General features: G+C 36.4%; 1 protein-coding gene across 1 annotated transcript in view; it reads right to left on the reverse strand.

Moving 5' to 3' along the window:
* ASCC3 (activating signal cointegrator 1 complex subunit 3) overlaps positions 1–19,129 on the reverse strand; it is a 296,878-nt gene that overhangs the window by 134,894 nt on the left and 142,855 nt on the right. Inside the window, exon 14 of the mRNA XM_076333301.1 lies at positions 6,256–6,390. Coding sequence (XP_076189416.1) covers positions 6,256–6,390 — 135 coding nt within the window. The remainder of the gene's footprint in view (positions 1–6,255; positions 6,391–19,129) is intronic.

A 19,129-nucleotide genomic window follows, 5' to 3' on the forward strand; every position in this document is an offset into this window, starting at 1 on the left:
AGGGCCGAGTACAGGGGCACGATCACTTCCCTCCTCCTGCTGGCCACACTATTTCTCATACAGGCCAGGATGCCATTGGCCTTCTTGGCTGCCTGGGCACACTGCCGGCTCATATTCAGCTGGCTGTCAGCCAATACCCCCAGGTCCTTTTCCGACAGGCAGCTTTCCAGCCACTCTTCCCCAAGCCTGTAGTGCTGCATGGGGTTGTTGTGGCCAAAGTGCCGGACCCGGCACTTGGCCTTGTTGAACCTCATACAGTTGGCCTGGGCCCATCGATCCAGCCTGTCCAGGTCCCTCTGCAGAGCCTTCCTACCCTCAAGCAGATCAACACTCCCGCCCCACCTGGTGTCATCTGCAAACTTACTGAGGGTGCACTCGATCCCCTCATCCAGATCATTGATAAATAGATTAAACAGAACTGGCCCCAATACTGAGCCCTGGGGAACACCACTTGTGACCGGCTGCCAACTGGATTTAACTCCATTCACCACAACTCTTTGGGCCCGGCCATCCAGACAGTTTTTTACCCAGCAAAGAGTATGCCCATCCAAGCCATGAGCAGCCAGTTTCTCCAGGAGAACGCTGTGGGAAACGGTGTCAAAGGCTTCACTAAAGTCTAGGTAGACAACATCCACAGCCTTTCCCTCATCCACTAAGTGGGTCACCTTGTCATACAAGGAGATCAGGTTAGTCAAGCAGGACCTGCCTTTCATAAACCCATGCTGACTGTTGTCCTGCACGTGCTGTGTGATGGCACTCAAGATGATCTGCTCCATAACCCTCCCTGGCACCGAGGTCAACTGACAGGCCTGTAGTTCAACCTTCCAGTCAGGACCTCCAGTCAACTGGGACCTCCCCAGTTAGCCAGGACTGCTGATACATGATTGAAAGTAGCTTGGTGAGCACTTCCACCAGCTCCCTCAGTACCCTTGGGTGGATCCCATCCAGCCCCATAGACCTGCGTGTGTTTAAGTGGTGTAGCAGGTTGTTAACCATTTCCCCTTGGATTATGGGGGCTTCATTCTGCTCCCCATCCCTGTCTTCCAGCTCAGGGGGTTGGGTACCCGGAGGACAACTGGTCTTACTATTGAAGACTGAGGCAAAGAAGGCATTAAGTACTTCAGCCTTTTCCTCATCCTTTGTCACTATGCTTCCCCTCGCATCCAATAAAGGATGGAGATTCTCCTTAGCCCCCCTTTTGTTGCTAATGTATTTAGAGAAACATTTTTTATTGTCTTTAATGGTAGTAGCCAGATTAAGTTCTAGCTGGGCTTTGGCCCTTCTAATTTTCTCCCTGCATAACCTCACGACATCTCTGTAGTCCTCCTGAGTTGCCTGCCCCTCCTTCCAAAGCTCATAAACTCTCTTTTTTTTTCCCCTGAGTTCCAGCCAAAGCAATCTGTTCAGCCAGGCCAGTCATCTTGCCTGATGGCTTGTCTTTTGGCACATGGGGACATCCTGCTCCTGCACCTTGAAGATGTCCTTCTTGAAGAATGTCCAGCCTTCCTAGACTCCTTTGCCCTTCAGGACTGCCTCCCAAGGGACTCTGTCAACTAGTCTCCTAAACAGGCCAAAGTCTGCCCTCTGGAAGTCCAAGGTAGCAATTCTGCTGACCCCCCTCCTTACTTCTCCGAGAATCTAAAACTATCATTTTGTGATCGCTATGCCCAAGACAGCCTCCAACCGTCACATCACCCACAAGTCCTTCTCTGTTCGCAAACAACAGGTCCAGCGGGGTGCCTTCCCTAGTTGGCTCACTCACCAGCTGTGTCAGGAAGTTATCTTCCACATACTCCAGGAACCTGCTAGATGGTTGAAATCTCCCATGAAAATGAAGGCCTGCTAGCAGGAGACTTCTGCCAGTAGCTCCTAGTAAGTCACATCCACTACGTCCCCATGGACGGGTGGTCCATAACAGACCTCAACCACAACCTCCCTGTCGGTTCCTTCCTGCTCCGATCTCGAACCAGACAGGAGCTGCAAATGTCTGGTTTCACTGTGGAACTCTGCACAGCCAAAGATCTAACTAACAGACAGCACACCTCCCTCTCCCCCTCTTCCCTGTCTGTCCTTTCCAATATGGTACATAAGATGCATTGCCTCAGAAATGTAATCTGCCTGCTATATCTACAAATAGTAAGTATTATATCACATCAAAACATTCATATTATACATTACTTTCTGAAGCAGTCAGAAATGCTATAAATACAGCTGATTCTTCCTCTTGATATAGTGTGGACTAGTACACCTTTTAAAATGCCTTTTATAGTACTATGACTGTAAATTAGGATTTCCTGCTCAAGCTGAACAGCAGCCAGGAAAGAGGCTAGCCAAAACCCTAGCAGGGCAAATTCTGGCAACCAACAGTTCACTCCCTCATGGAAAAGAGTTACTGGGAACAGACAGCTGACTGAATGCGTTATTTTGGCAGGTAGCATATGATCTAAAGATGATAAGACAACTACTTTAATGAATAGACAATGAGTTTACTAAAAAAATACCCTGATTTCAAATGTGTTTTTCATAATTAAAAAATAAATCAAAAGAGAATCTTTCCTTAATAGTATCACAAATCTGATATTACTTAATGTAAAAGACACTGACAACTTAAAAAGAAAAAGCAGCCAACACTGTTACATGCTTTGTATTATTCTATGTTTAAAGACTTCTTGTCATAATGTCTACTCATTACATTTCAAAAAAAAAAAAAAAAAATTGAAATAAAAGATTCAGGCATTTCCAATGGAGAATAATCATATCTTTCATACAATGACTACACTTCTTGTGGTGACAGTTTTTAAATGTTTCAGGGAATTCCCAGTGAAATTTATTGAGCATCAAAATAACCACTTAATTTAGTGGAATTTTGTTGGGAATCTTTGAATTTTTTAAATTATTATTTATTAGTTTACCTTCCTAAGATTCTGAGGTAGTATAATGCGAACTATAGTTTCTGGCTGTATTATAGTATGCGAAATGGTTCTTCACAATACCACTCATGCTTCTTCAATTACATTTTATAACATACAAGTCCCTAAACCTTCTGGGCAAAAGAAGCATTTTTGGTATTGTAGTAATGCAGAAAGAAGTCAAAAGGATCAAAAATTCCCATGAAATATAAGAGAAGAATTCATTTGTTTTAAATTACAATGAAGGCGAGTTTGCTTCATCGCAGAAGTTAGAAAACTTCTGGAAGTATCTTCTAAAGCAAAGTCAGCTTTTCTACAATCTTTCTCAGAGATCAACATTTGGAACTACAATCCTGAAACAATTCAAAAATTTGATTTACAACAGATGTTGGGATTTGTAACAAATGTATGTGTGCTGGGGTGGGGATGTAGGGGGTAGAAGAAAGAGCAGGGAAATTTGCTGTTTTACTCAGTATCCCCTAGATTTCAGTGTGATGCATAAATACCCTTAGAAAAAGAAGTTATTTCAGATATGCAGCCAACCAACCTATAGGCCATCTTACCTACCACTCTTAATTTGTGCTATAAACGCTACCTTAAATCGCTATCCAAGCACAGGTAGCAATAACCTGTATTCCAAATAGGTTTAGAACTTTTCTTTTCTCTGTGACATTCTTGTGGTTCCCATCAACATAACAATATGCTTTCTAATTCATTTAATCTCAGAATGAAGAGAAGAACTAAACATACAGCAGTAGTTTTCACAGAAATACAGAGTGAGTGGGACAAATACTTCCTTGACAGATACCTCACATAATACGCACGGCTGAAATAAGCACATAATTTTTCCTAACTTCTTTAGCAATAATTTTGAGTGTCTAAATAAGCACTGGCACTGTCAATAGCTTAAAATATTTTTTCTGTATTAGCATTAAAAAACTAATATGATTTTTCATAAACTAAGAGTTTCAGATTTTGTTCTAAGAAATCTAATGAGAAAAAGTTCAGCGTTAATTACCAGTGTTACAGTAGAAACATGGGATCTCCAGGTTCAGGTTTGATGTTATTTTTATAATGCAGCAGATACTAACATCCACTGGAAAAAGAGGGGCTTTTTAATATGCTGTCTTATGAAATATAACGACATCAATTTATAACTTAGCATAGTTTTAAAAATATTTATTATAGCTCTCAGAAGCATCTCAACAGAAAGAACATACTTGATCCTGATTTAAAAAAATCTTCTCTAAAATAGAATTTTCTCTATGTTTCAGAAAATTGAATTTACCAACTGTAACATCTATGCTCCATTCATAATTCATAAGTGTGAATGAATCCCTTCACATTCTCTTCAGAGGTATAAAATAAAGTAACGTATTTATTATATCTAAAGACAGACACAGAAACTAAAACCCTCACAAAATTCCTATTTCACAGGGGCCCAAAAGATTTAAGAGTTTATCAATACATTTGCCAGTGACAGAAGCTATCTTATACACACATTAAAATTTCTACAATGAATAAGTATCTCCTCTATGTTCTGCTATTTAGTTGGGGAGAGAGAAAGAACATTGTTTTTCAAGGAATATTAACAAGACGCTGTTAACTCTAATCTTTAGACCTCAATTAATATCACCAAATGTAAATGTCACATATAACACTGAACTAAGAATTGTTTTAGAAATATTCTCTCAGTAGAAATACTGGCATATTGCTTGAATAGATGAAAAGAAGTTGTTGCAGATCAAGTTAATTCTGTATGTTATATATTAGAAAAAAATTCGGAAGGTCAACACAATTCATACAAAGACAGAACTGTTAGAACGCATAAAAACGTACAGTTTCAGCTGGCAAGTACTTGCCCACTGCTCAAAATACTAGTAATTTATGATCCATATAAATATTTTTAAACAAGATCAGATTAAGGGGGCTAAACCCTTGTGAGATTCAAAAGGCTTTCCCATTTTTGACTCTCAAATAGATTACTTTTTGATTGCCCACCATTAGTTGATTCATGAGGAAAGTCAGATGGTTTTAGAAAGGTGGTAAATTTACAGGCTAGGTCAGATTAATACTTTAAGACAGTTTTCTGACTTAAAGAGTGGACAGTAGCAGATGCTTAAGGAAAGAGTGCAAAAAGCAGGAGATACTCTCCCAAATTGTGGCAATTGGTGGTTTAGGGACTTCCTGAGCTGCAGATTAGGTGCTGGAGCGTGTCCAGAGAAGGGCAACGAGGCTGGTGAAGGGTCTGGAGAACAAGTCTTATGAGGAGCGGCTGAGGGAACTGGGGTTGTTTAGCCTGGAGAAGAGGAGGCTGAGGGGAGACCTCATCGCTCTCTACAACTACCTGAAAGGAGGTTGTAGCGAGGTGGGTGTCGGTCTCTTCTCCCAAGTCACTAGCGATAGGACAAGAGGAAATGGCCTCAGGTTGCACCAGGGGAGGTTTAGATTGGACGTGAGGAAAAATTTCTTTACTGAAAGAGTGGTTAAACATTGGAAGAGGCTGCCCAGGGAAGTGGTTGAGTCCCCATCCCTGGAGGTATTTAAAAGACGTGTAGATGAGGTGCTTAGGGACATGGTTTAGTGGGCCTGGTGGTGTTGGGTTGACGGTTGGACTCGATGATCTTAGAGGTCTTTTCCAACCTTAAAGATTCTATGATTCTATTACATGAAGACTACTGTGATCAATGATCACCAAATAATCCTCCTATAACTTGACCAGTTCTTTTTGATAAATAACCCCCTCTCCAATGCTACGATGGACTTAAGAAATCAAACAATTTCAGATATATAAATGAACTTTAAGCTAGTAACTTTACTAATTTAATGATAAATATAAATTACAAATCCTCATCTATCTCACATATCAGGCATTCACTTAGATCCAGTGCAGCACTGAAGGGTTCCAAGCACATACTCAAATAGCTTTGAGCCTGGGAAGGTAGTTTTGGGGTCTATCTACACCACTCAGTTCTTTAACTCTTCCCAAGAAACGTTAAAGATACAGAGAAAGCACATCATGGGACTCTCGGATTAAAAGGATATCATATCTTTCTTTCAAAAGTGAACTCCACCCAATAAAGCATGCCCTGTTAGACTTTATCCATATTGACCTCTAAGTACAAGTTGCGTAAAACACAACCTATTATCAACTCTTGTTTAAAAACTAAAAGTAATAGCACTTTCTCTTCCTTCACCATTACTCTTTCCTTTCCTCTATTCAATTCAGTAATTCCACACTTCCCTTCAGAGCGCAAAAATGCTTCATCTATTCCCATCTTGGACTGTCTCGTAAAACCATCAATTCTAGGATTGTAGAGACTACCAACGTAAATTATTCACTTACCTGTTTTTCAGCTTGTCCATAATCCGATCCTTGGGGTGACAGAAAGTGACAAATATGACCATTGTTTTTTGCTTTTTCTCGAAGAGCCATAGCAGTTCGTACTGTGGCATTTCTAGCATGAACAAACACCATCACCTTAAGAGAGAAAGAAACGGGGCTGATGAGAAATAACAAAAGTCTTAATCAAATAATGAAAACACTTTAATTACAAAATATTCCTGATAGGAATGAGAAAAAAATAGTTAATACATGACATACTGATGAAAACGAATGTTGCTTTAGGGAAATTAAAGGGTGATCCTGCCTATATTGTATTTAATATTTTCAAAGAGCTTTTGAGAAGGTTCTCTTTTTTAATTCTTTAGTCTTTAAAAGATAGGGAATTGCTGGCAATAAATAGTTCATTTTCACAAAGTAGGGAGATTACTGTTGATGTAAAGATTTGAGTTATTTGACACATCCTAAATGATCTGGAAAGCAAATAGTGAGGTGATAAGTTTCCTGATGGTATGACTTGACTATGTGAGACAGCTGAAACAAAAACTGACTATAAAGAACCTCAGGAGGATATTGCAGTCCCAAACGACTGGACAATCAAAGAGAAGAAGGAAATTAAGCACCAACAAATGCAAAACACATATGGGGATATGAATTTTTAACTAACAGATATGAATATGGGTTTTAAACCACATACTATCACTCAGTAAGATACCTTAGAAACACTGTGGACATTTCCCTGAAAATATCAAATAAGAGTCGAGTGGTAATAAAAAATTATTTGTACCCATGTCTGCAGTAGGCTTTGGAAATACAGTTAGGTATCATCCACCCAACCCCACTGTCACTTAATTATGCTTATTACCATCACATATGGTATCTGAACCAAGAGACCGTAATGAGATGTTAATACTTAGCCCTTTAGATATGTATATAAAGCAATTTAAACTGATATTAAATTAAGATTCACTGCAAGGCACATTTAAGATAAATCATGGCAGTAAGCCCCTCGATTGGTGTAGAAAGGGAAAAGTGATTAAATACCACTTAATTCAAGTGTAATAACAGTTCTGAATGTCTGTTAACCACATACTGCTGGAAAAGGTACACTATGGAAAACACTTTATATTGCCCCCTAAGCACTTTGTATTGTCCAGGGTTTGCTTAAACTGACCCCACATACTTGGTCAGACAACTCTCAGTTTGATCAAGTATGACAATTTCTGTGTTCTTAAAACTCACATATGGAAAAGTTTGAGTGCCTTGCTCTTGAGTAAATGGCAAACACTGTTTTGCAAGTCCATCTAATTTTAATTAAAAATGTAACCATGGAGTTATAATTCTGTTTTAAGATATTTTCCATTGAATTTTAAAACTTATATGTCAAATTCCAGAGAACTGCGGGTTTAATTTTGGCCTTTTGTCAGCATCATCCTTGTATCAACTTGCAGTGCATAACTGAATTACTTTAAATGAAACACCATTAACAAAGTAGCAGTATTTAGGGTATAATTAAACAAGTTATTGCCTCTGTCCTTAATTTTGAAATTAATAATTTAATTGTAAATGTATAATGCACATATAATTTTATATAAAAGTAGACATAATAGTTGTGAATTTATATAAATTATAAATTTATAATTAAAAACCAAGCAAATTAATTCAGGTGACAATACAGAGAAGAGATAAAAAGAGAAACAATGTGTGCATAACTATTTGCTTACTGGGAGCATTACCTGTTTTAGCTTATTTGGTACATCTTTCCATCATCAATTTAGTAACACTGTGACTCCTACAATTATTAACTTTCATCTGAGCTGAAATATTCTCAGACACGTCACAGCAACATACCAATTTTCTCTAACTTAAAAACAACATATTGGCAAAATCTTTTTAAAATCTCTTCAAAAAGTAAGAGGACCACAACATAACAAAGTACAGTGTATGTCCCTTCTGTCTTCATTAATTGCTTAAGGATTACTTGTCTATTTACCTTTTCGTAATTTTTTTCTATAGAAGGCCTGAATACTGAATACTGAAAACTACTCAAAACAGCAGTTTCTTTTTATTAACAGATCCACTATGTCTTCTCCAGTGAATTCTCACTTCTAAACTCTGTCAACAGGTTTGACTGAAAAAAATCTTCACTTTTAAAATCAACTTGATTTTATAGTTTACTAGTTTGTTTCCTTCTTAAATGGCGTCATATTAAAATTTGATTCTTTGTTGAATAGATTAAAAATTAATCTTGTGAAAATAGCTAAAATCTGAAAGTTGAGAAACTGAGGAAATACAGTATCGGGCATTAAGGTGAAATAGGATTTTTTTTTTTATCCAGGTAATTTTGAAACTCCTGAATTAGGAAGTTTAAAAACATTTGACATGTTGATTCCTTAAAAAAAAAAAAAGTCACATATGCACTAAGGTGTGATTTAACCACAAAATAGGTTTGTTGATTGGTTTTACACTGTATTTTAATTTTTTAGATTCTATTTGATTTCAGTCTTGCATTAATTTTGAAATCGCCACCTATATCTTAAATCTAAAATGGCGACTTTGAGAATGGTGTTTACACAGCATTAATATTAATTAAGTTCAAACATATTAAACTAGTATATTTTTGCATGCTTTGACATAATATTGATAAATATCTTACTGGTTCTCCTGACCTTTTTAAAATTCCTAATCAAAGACCAAATGAAGTGTGGTCTGACTGAATTTTTTGGAGTGAGTGTGAATTATATGGCTAGAAGGACAAATCTAAAAGAGCAGCTGTAAGCAGGATTGCTTTTAAGCTTTGAAAGCAACTAATAAAAAGAGTCAAATAAAATAGCAAGCAAATCTGCACACCAGTGTGTATCTATATCCAATAAACCTCTTAATTAACCAGGGTATAATTCGTTACGGCTTGTTTAAACAAGATAAAAAGAAAGAGTCATATTAGGAGGTAACTTCAAACTAAACAAGCTACAGTAAAAAAAAAAGATAAAAATTTAGGTGTAATACTTTGGTGGTCTAGACCTATTTAAGAGAAAAAGGGGTAAAAAAGCTGTACTGGGAAATGAGAACAGGTAAAACCGTAAGTCATTACAGTTACACAAAGCAGAGCACAGACTATTAGTCACACAAAAGATGACAGTAGAAATCAAAGCCCTTAATTGAAGAATCTTCCTTTCAATTATTATATACATGAACAGCAGCTGCAATGTTTGTATAGAGCCCATTCCTGAAACTGTAAGTGTGAGGAAAATTCCTCTTAGTTCCAGTCATAATCAGGCAGAGCCTTTCGGAACTGACACTCTGAAGTCAACTGTCACTATGATGTCCTGGTTCTGCTAAGACAATGATAAGTAACACCAGAAAGATAAGGAAATATTATTTTGAAGACTCAGAAGAAAATTTGTTGTTATTTTTCAGGTTTCTTCCCTGCCCTTAATTCTACCTCACCTTGAAAGCAGATGAAACTGTGCTAAAAGTAGCACACTGGGGGATGAAGCTGTAACATTCATATTTAATTTTTACTAGTCATACAGAAATATTAGAAACTCAACTTAATATGAACCTCTGTAGGAAAATAAAATCTAATAGCTGACACTTTGCTATAGAATATTATACAAACATATAAATGCAAGTATATTGTATAACTGAATCTTTGCCACTGAACATTTCTAAAATGACTACATAGCATTACTTTTGCAATACTTTCCTTTCAATTAACATACTTCAAAACACATCACTCAATAATCAGTTTGTCTCAGTAGAAAAGAATCTGAATCCTTTTTCAAATTCTGGCACCTTGATTTTATTTGAAATGGTGACAGACTTGAGGATTAATCTAAAAAATGACAAAAAATATTATGTAGCACTATGGAATGTTGTAGTTCTGTAATTCTGTACAACTATTACAACCAATGTAATAGTTGTACAGAATTAGGCACACCTGCAGTCGTCTACTTGAGATGCTAGATAAGATACATACGAGCTCAAGAAATGCAGATATTAAAAGCAGAGCTACAAGGGGTACTAGAAAAGACCAAAATGCCTTAAGAAATAAGACCATAAAATAAATTAAATTGAAATTTTGTAGAAAAATTGAATTCTTCGCAGAAATAAAATTATACAGTCCAGGGTACTGGGCAGGGAATTGAAGGGGGGGGGGGGGGGAAGAGAACTACTGTGAAATGCTCACAGTTAAAAGCCCACAAGAATATTACCACTGTAACAGCAGGATCGCTGATATAATATTCAAAAGCCATGAAAACACTAATCAAAATGTTTATGAGAAACATTTTCAGATTTTTTTCATGCTGCTGAGAATGTCAACAGTGCTGGAAAAAGAGTTGGAACCTTCTACCTAAAAACAACTAAAACGTTCCTCTCATCACTGCCTACCATAGTATATGTTCAGAAACAATCCTGGGACCTTTAGGAACTTCGATACTAGGAGGCACGCAGTTTAGATGCTTCAAGAACCGGAAGACAGATGGATTGGGATCACATTGCACTTTATCCTCCAAGGTCCCTTTATCTTTTATTTTAACCATGATACTTAATAAATTTCAATAAATTAATAATATTGAAAACTTCTGGTATCCAATATTATATATAAAAATAAACTGTAGCCATTAAGAGCATCAACATTCTTTTTTACTCCATTTACCCAGTGATCTGAGGGGTTAATATTTAAAGATGATATGTTTTTGCTTTCATTTAGCAGAGACTTGGTACAGACTTGACAAAACTTCAGTTATGATTTCTAAAGCTTCTGCCTACATGCAGCTGAAACTAAACAGGACAAGCACAATTCCATGCTGGGTTTTCCACAAGACTTGAAAAACAAGCAGACTGTTTCTCTGTCAGGGGACTGGAAGATGTTTCAAGTGCATCACTAGGAATAGTAGCTAGGCAGGAGAAATCCAGAAAAAAACCTGGAATTGCCAACCCTCACCTGAAGGAGCTGGCTGGGCTACCATGCAAAATACGTAGAGAATAGGATGGTGCTAAACAGGGAAGCTAGTCTTTAACAAATACAGTCTGTATTTAATCTTGCTTCTTTCACTGAAACATTACCTGCCACATTTTGTATGTGAAACAGACAATGCTCAATTAATGAATCAAGATCTAGATTTTACCTTGTTTTATCCAGCATACTCTGATCAAACCCTGCTCTCAAGAATTAACAATTCCATAATGGGATTTGCTGTGAGGTTAATCATTACAAGAAGTCAGGACTACATAACATCAAGAAAAAATATATACAACATTGTTTCCTCATATTCCCATTTTGCAACTGAAACTAAGGTTAAGTGTATTCACTATCTGAGCGTGAAACTTCAGATGTGAGATCATACTTCTTACTATATATGACTTGATAAACTCAAAGCAGAGCTCCTATTAACTCCATTGAAGCGATGAGCACCCAATACTCTCAATCATCAGATCAATGCTTCCTATGTCATAATTCTCAAAATTTAGAAGCCCTGATTAATATGTACTTCTAAAGATTTTTATTTCAGCAGCTTCACCTTCTGTAACATCAGACATAAACTGTCAGAGGCAGGGACTAAATCTAAATTTTCAGTGAAGTGTTTCTTTGTCCTCCATAACAGGCCATCTCTTCTTTTTTTATTATTCTTTATTGTATCCATCACACGATTTCAACCTTCTGGAATGAAGATATGTCCTGACACAGAACTACTTCTTTAACATATTAAATTCCTGCACTAAATGAACAAAAAGAAATAAAGGTCTAATGCATAAAACCCCTCAGAATATTCACTGTGTCAAAGACGACATTTGGTACCCTCTTAACACCTTTTATATGGCTGCTGCTTCTTCTTACAGAATCGTTGTGTGACAGTGTCTGACATCATTCATTCAGAAAGACATAAGACCTTATTATGCAAACAATAACTAAGAAACAAGCATTGTATAACTGTCCTCTACCCAGAAGCCTTTCTACAGTTCTTATAGAAAGATACGTCATTTTCAGATGTGTAGCACATTTTCTTTATGAAATTTACCTCCCACTGTCTTTAAACTAATAACGCACACTTGAATTCATTGACTTTTATGTATTTCATGATCACATATCAACACCTGACTGAATTTTTAAATTTAAAATGATTGCATAAATTGCTGACAATAAAAAACAACTCAGTGAGAGGTAGACAGACCAAGTCTGATTAAAAACAATAGACTGCTTTATTAGCTGATTAGAGGTGCCCAATCTTAAGGTTAATGTTTACTCGTAATCTCTGTACATCACCAAATATGTTTGTAAAGAACCATCCCTAACTAAAAATTGACATATTACGCCTTGTTGAATGTTTTTTCCCCAATGAAGTTGGTAAGCATTTACCAAATACGTTGTGAAACAGCAATATAGTCTTAAGGGGGTTAATTTAGCCTGTCCTAACTGTGTCAGAGAATATTATATTTCAGTGGCAAAATCTCTGTGCATTAAATTATGCAAATAAGTTAGGAAAAGTAATTTAGACTAGAGAGAAGCGGTTCCACAGCTACAAGCTGTGTAATTAGATCTGTACTCTGTAGTTCAAAGCTAGCTCTGGTGTATATAGCCCTAGTGCTGAAAGCGTCTGCTGCTGCTCTGCTGAAACCAAAGCTTTTAAATGATAAAAAATATACAAGAAAGGAGAAAGCAAATGTCTCTAGCTAGGTTACCTCCCCAGAATTTTCTTAAAGTATGAAACAAATCAAACGTTTTCACCAAAGACTTTGTTCAAAAATCACAACAGGAAGTGCTTGCATTCCCGAAGTGTTGCATATTCCAGATTGCAATCTTTCTGAAACATGTTAGTGCATCGTCAAAGCACTGAAAAACATGCTATTACTCAAAATACCTACAAGAACTAGTACTTTTCTGTTATCAGAGACACGTAACTAGATGCTAGTAGGACTTACATTTTCACTTAGAGGAGAAAGAAAAAACACACCACATACACACGTAACAAGTGTCTAAAATCATTCATGAAAATTTATAATCAGGTACCTGAAATCCTTTGAAACACCTTTCTTCCTACCTTGGACAGTAAAGATGCTTGCACTAACTTTTGCTACTGGAAAACATGTCTTTCAAACTAACATTCTCTATGATAACTCCAAAACGGTGCATTCATCTTTTTGGGGAAGCACACTGACTCTTTCAGGTATCTTTCCATCTTGTTATTAGAGTGCTGGTCACTGAATGCTTGAGTTCAGCAACTCTGTTTCACTTAACACCTCTCTGTTAAGGTGTGCTAGGCTGTGGTCTAGCTTTTCGCCTTGTTCCCTCCATCAGAATCCTGAACTCCACCATCTCATGGTCACTGCAGCCAAGGCTTCTCCCAGCATTCACATCCCCAACCTCTCCTTCCTGTTTTGTAAGTTCAAGGTCCAGCACAGCATCAACCCTTATCAGCTCCTCAATCATCTGTTGTCATCAATGCACTCCAGAAACTTCCTGGATTGCTTTTGCCCTGCTGTATTGTACCTCCAGCAGATATTGGGGTGGTAAAGTCCCCCAGGAAGACCATGGACGGTGACTATGAGGCTGCTTCTAGTTGTCTGAAAAAGGCCTCATCTACTTTATTCCTGGTCACTAGGTCTGTAGCAAACTCGCACAACAATGTTGCTCATGTCTGTCTGCTGGCTAATCCTCCTCCTAAACTCTCAGCTGACTCATCATCCGTCCCTAGGCAGAGCTCCAGCTATCCCTGCTGTGCTCTCACATACAAGCAAGTTTCTTGCCGTTCTGGCCTGGCCTTGCTGAAGAGCCTGTTTCCACCCATTTCAGGACTCAGTCATGTGAACTATCACATCACATCTCTGATCTCAACATGATCTTAGCTCAGCAACTGGACGCAGACCCCTAATTTCTCCTTTTTGTTCCATATGCTGCATGTAGTAGTGCACAGGCATTTCACAGAGGCACTCAGTTATGCTCATGTAAAACATGACACTGTGTCTTCTGCCACTACTTAAAAATGAAAGATACAGGCTTTCGGTGTCATTTCCACTCAAAGCTATGGATAAAACAGTTCTGGACCCATAAGTTTGACATTAAGCCTCTAGCATTAAAATAGGAGACCCGGGTGATATCAAACCTTTACACTGAAGAACAGTCAGTGTGCATGCAGCAGCACTAACGGGAGGATGCTTCTGAGTAAAAAGTACTTGCCCATATGAAACTTCATGACTCTTCCTTTATACCTGTACAACAATTATACACATTTTCCACTAATATATGCTGATTGGTTTGTCTGATTTAATTTACATTAGGAAGTTCTAAATTACTAATTACTTTAAAAATTGCAAGCACTTGTGTTTACGATCTTGTTTTATTATGTTTGAATTATATTAGATGGCCTATAAAATAAATGCTCAGTTATGGAATCAATGTTTAAATATGGATTCTGGACATTAAAGGAAACCTGTTTCAGAACAGTATAATGGGATCTATGCTATCTTCAATTTGTAGCATTAGCCAAACATATGACAAAATGCAGAGGAAAAATGAATAGAGTGAAAATTAAAGTAGAGGGCAAATTATTCAATAAGACAAGCAAACAACACTTTACTGACTCCTACAGGTAGTAGAAATTATTCTGAATTTTAATTGACAGGATAGAAATAGAAATAGCAATATCTGTTCTTGTCTAGAAGACTAAGCAAGAATAGCTAGTCTATTACTATGCAAATATATGTCATTAGGCAGTTAACAATTGCATTTTTGCAGATGCCAATGGACTTGAATGACAATTATTATTCAAAATTATAAGCAGCTTTTCACTGCATCTTTTTTTAGAAAAACAAGATCATGCAGTAATTTGTTTCAAGCATTTCCCTTTGTCCTGTTCTGACATTAACTATTTTGAATTTGTACAATAAAATGTTTCTGCATTATCATAAATTATATTTTTGATAAATATCACTCCAGAATAAGAGTTGTCATGTCTTATGTTTCCAAAACTATTTATACTTATATGTATACCATCCATAATATGAAAAAATAACCCAGGAGCCAGTAGTGATAAGCAGATTCTATTCAGCTTTACTGAAGGAAAGGAACATAGAGGATACCGGAGAAATCTTCATATCTATTCCCATTCCTTTTACTCAAGTAAAAAGATTAAGAAAATTGCCATGTCAACCTCCATATCTTCTGGTTTTGTAAGATCCAGTAACATAAATAAACCTGCTAAACAATTAAAGAACAGAACAGTCAGGTTTTCTAGCTTATTTCTTAACAGTACTGATTTAAAAACACAGACCTTTATCCAGAAGCTTTTTTTGCTCCTAATCAAAAGGTTTTCTACATCATCAGAAAAGTGAAGAACTGCCTTCAAGTATAAGCAATGTTTTTAATATGAAACTTAATAAAGTTATGAAGAATTTAAATGATGCAACAGCTTGCAAACAATAGTAAACTGCGCTAGAACAATTAGAATGTCCCTCATAAACCCATACCTTATATACCTAGCCCTTCTCAAGATATCCTCTCCTAAATAAGAAAATTATAAATACCTCATGATTAAATACATGAGTGTATGCAAATATAACATATTTTGGAGTCATCTCTTCAGTAACCACAAAGAAAACTATCAACACCACAGCACTACGTATGTGAGAAATCTCATACTCTGAAAAGTGTATAGAAGTCTAAAGTCAAAAGGAATTTCCTGATGCATCTTAGTGTCTTAATAAAGAATATTTATTTCCCATCCTCATGGATTCCTCAAAATAACTTATTTTCTATAGCATCCTATATTACTGTGTATTTCAAATTAAAACCCGCCAATGACATTACTACTGGATTTTCTGGTAACGTCTGTTAAAAAGTCTGTGATAGGCATAAGGTCTCGGTGGACAGTAGTTATCTTATTACATTTTGAATAATTTACAGAAGTTTTGACAATAATCAGGAAGTTTATTAGTTGATACTATCTATTATGTTAAACTAAGCACACAGATCCATTTCTTTCAGGGCTACAGCACAAGAATTTTCAATAGCTTTGGACCACTGACAATCCTCAATGTGTCTTCCGGAGTATCATTTATTGTTGCCATTAAATTCTTACTGAAGAACAACATGAGGCTGACAGGGATCCACGGACTTAACTTCCCACAATCTTCTAGACCACTAATGGTCTGCAGCCCCATGTTTGAAAAACAGCTTTTAACATAGAGCTAGTAAAACTCATCGCATTAGGCTACAAGACGGGTCAAGCTGCCTTTCCCACACTTGTAAGCCATGCATCTGTAACTTAACACTTAGGTCATCCACAAAAGGCCAACCGGCTCAAGATGTAACTATTGATTATTTCATTTAAATATAATTTTAGGCTATAAGAAGTTACTCATTTGGAACTAGATTTGATTTTTTGTTTTAATGATTCAATGTACTTTCATAAGATCAGAAGAATAATAATTCTAAATAGTAGCACTTGCTACCTTAAACAGTTGTATTACCTATACCGACATTATTGTGTAGCTGTGCAAGACTACAGACATAAACTGAACACCTCGTGAACTCATAATTAATGGAAAGATATTAAATTGGTGCTTCTGGTCTACATAAATCCATTGTGAATGCCTGAGTACACATATACAGACAAGCTACTACGTAAATACAAACATATATGCAAACATTAACATAAGGCACAGAAATGTAGCACACAAACATTTAGAAGGCTACCTAATTGAAGAATAATGGGTTATTATATACATAACTTGTTATGGCATCCATTTCCAGCAATTTCCTCAGCTGTTCATATAGGCAGCTGACAAGGTATTAAATGTTTAAAGCCAAACAGATTTGACCAGAAAATATAGAGGAAAATACGTACCATTTGACAATAACATGAAACATCTGGTATATAACATTTCTTGAAGCGTATCTTCTACAGAGCACATCAATATAGTATTTTTAATTAAAGTAAAATACAAAGTTTCATTTATTCAGGCATAAGATTATAGTAACTATTATATCCTTAAAATTGCAAAAGGCAGTTATTCTGGAAATGAAGTGCATAAATAAATGATGAAGATGCAGAACATAAAAATAGTGCACCATCACTGAATTAGTTTGTCTGTGATTTAGTTAAAGAAACCATACATACAAATGGGCCCTAATTGTGCAAAAACTGCAAAAGAAGTTCCACAGAAAACTATCCAAAGTATTCAAGTCTTCACTGAATCAGCTGACACAGAAATAACATCTAAAATGATCAGCCATAATTCAGCTATCCTGCCAGACCACTTTACCTTCTGTATTTGTGTATTTTTATATACTTACATACATGTGTGCATATATAAATATAGAAGCAATATATACACATATATATGCAAATAAGCTACACCAGGTGATGAAGCAGAAGCAATCTGTATAGATACAGAGTTCCAAAAACTCAGACTGAAATAAACTCTTCAGGCTATAAGATAAAGAATACATTGTAACAAATCCAGGAACTTTTCAGAGTTATTTGTCCAAAGTGTGCTATAAACACTATTTCACCCAGAAAAAAATACTAGGACAAGCTTAATTCTCAAGGTACTAAGTTCCAGAGAGACCTCTGAAGAAAATACTGTTTTATTAAATCTTATCTTATGACACAGCTATAAAAGCACTGTCAACAGTTGCAGTAACTAAGCTTATTAAACTTTTATCTTCACACGGCTTCTGCAACCAAATAACAGCTGGAAAACTGATAATAAAGAAATTTAATCCATCATTTTTACAGATGAAATTAATACCTGTCAAATTCACTTTTGACAATTTAATATAATACATTTAAAATAACTACTTAGTGTTTCTTTTTTATTTTAAGATAGCATTGTAAGAAAACCAAGATGACACTTCTTAGTACTGCAGAGTTCAAGTCAATTATTGTAAACAGAGAACAATTACAGACAAAGTGAATGCTTTATGGGCAATACATAGCACAGAACCAGTTTTGACTAAATAAATTCAAGTGTAATCTGTTTCTGATCTGTGACATCAAAAATCCTGATCTGAAAGAGTAAAGTATTAAAAATCTGTGCAAGGTGATACTTAGAAATTATTCCAAGATTTAAAAAAAAAAAAAAAAAAAATAGCATCTCAATATTACTTCTAATGAACTAAATGCACAACAGTGGTACAGGACAACATTTTAATTTAGTACATAAATTCTAATTAATAAAGCAAGCTTGATCTCCAGAAAACTGCATACTAACCACCCAATGCATACACTAATTAAAAATTTAACAAGTATACATGGCTGTACTCTGCACATTAAAAAAAAATCCAAATTTCATTTTAAAAGATGAAAGGTAAAGCTTGTCATAGGTCTATCGGATGCAGTTGAGACAACACTGCAAAAGCAAAACGGTGAGACAGAAGCAGCCAGCTAAACCTAAGAAACCAGTTCAAATCAGAAGAGCAAAAGCTCAGAAACTAACAAGGTACTTGAAAAAGCACTTTCCTTCAAAGGGTTGTTAAGAAAACTGAGCTGAAATAATCACAAAATGGGCAGTCTGAAATCACCACTCATAGCGCGTCATCGAGAACGGATGGTTTGTATATGGCTGTTCATTGTTTTAAGTAGTTTTCCTCTACATTTTTAGTTTCAGTAGTAAGATTTCCAGCATGTTAATTCTAAAAAGGCTGCCATATCTCCACTGGTTTACAGTTCCTAAAGCCTGCTCCACTCAAGTTAACCGGAGTTGTTGCTAAATATGTAGGAATCCTACTACTGCATTCGCTTTTGGATGTTGTGGTGAGGCTTTCAATAGCTATTGGCTGTTTCAAAAATCCAGGTTCTTTGCAACAGACAACCTGGCATCTTTGGCCACCAGAAGGGCTCTTCCTTGCATACTGAAACCACTTCCTCTAAAG

The sequence above is a fragment of the Aptenodytes patagonicus genome, chromosome 3 (genome assembly GCF_965638725.1).
Source record: "Aptenodytes patagonicus chromosome 3, bAptPat1.pri.cur, whole genome shotgun sequence".
In the NCBI taxonomy this organism is placed as follows: Eukaryota; Metazoa; Chordata; class Aves; order Sphenisciformes; family Spheniscidae; genus Aptenodytes; species Aptenodytes patagonicus.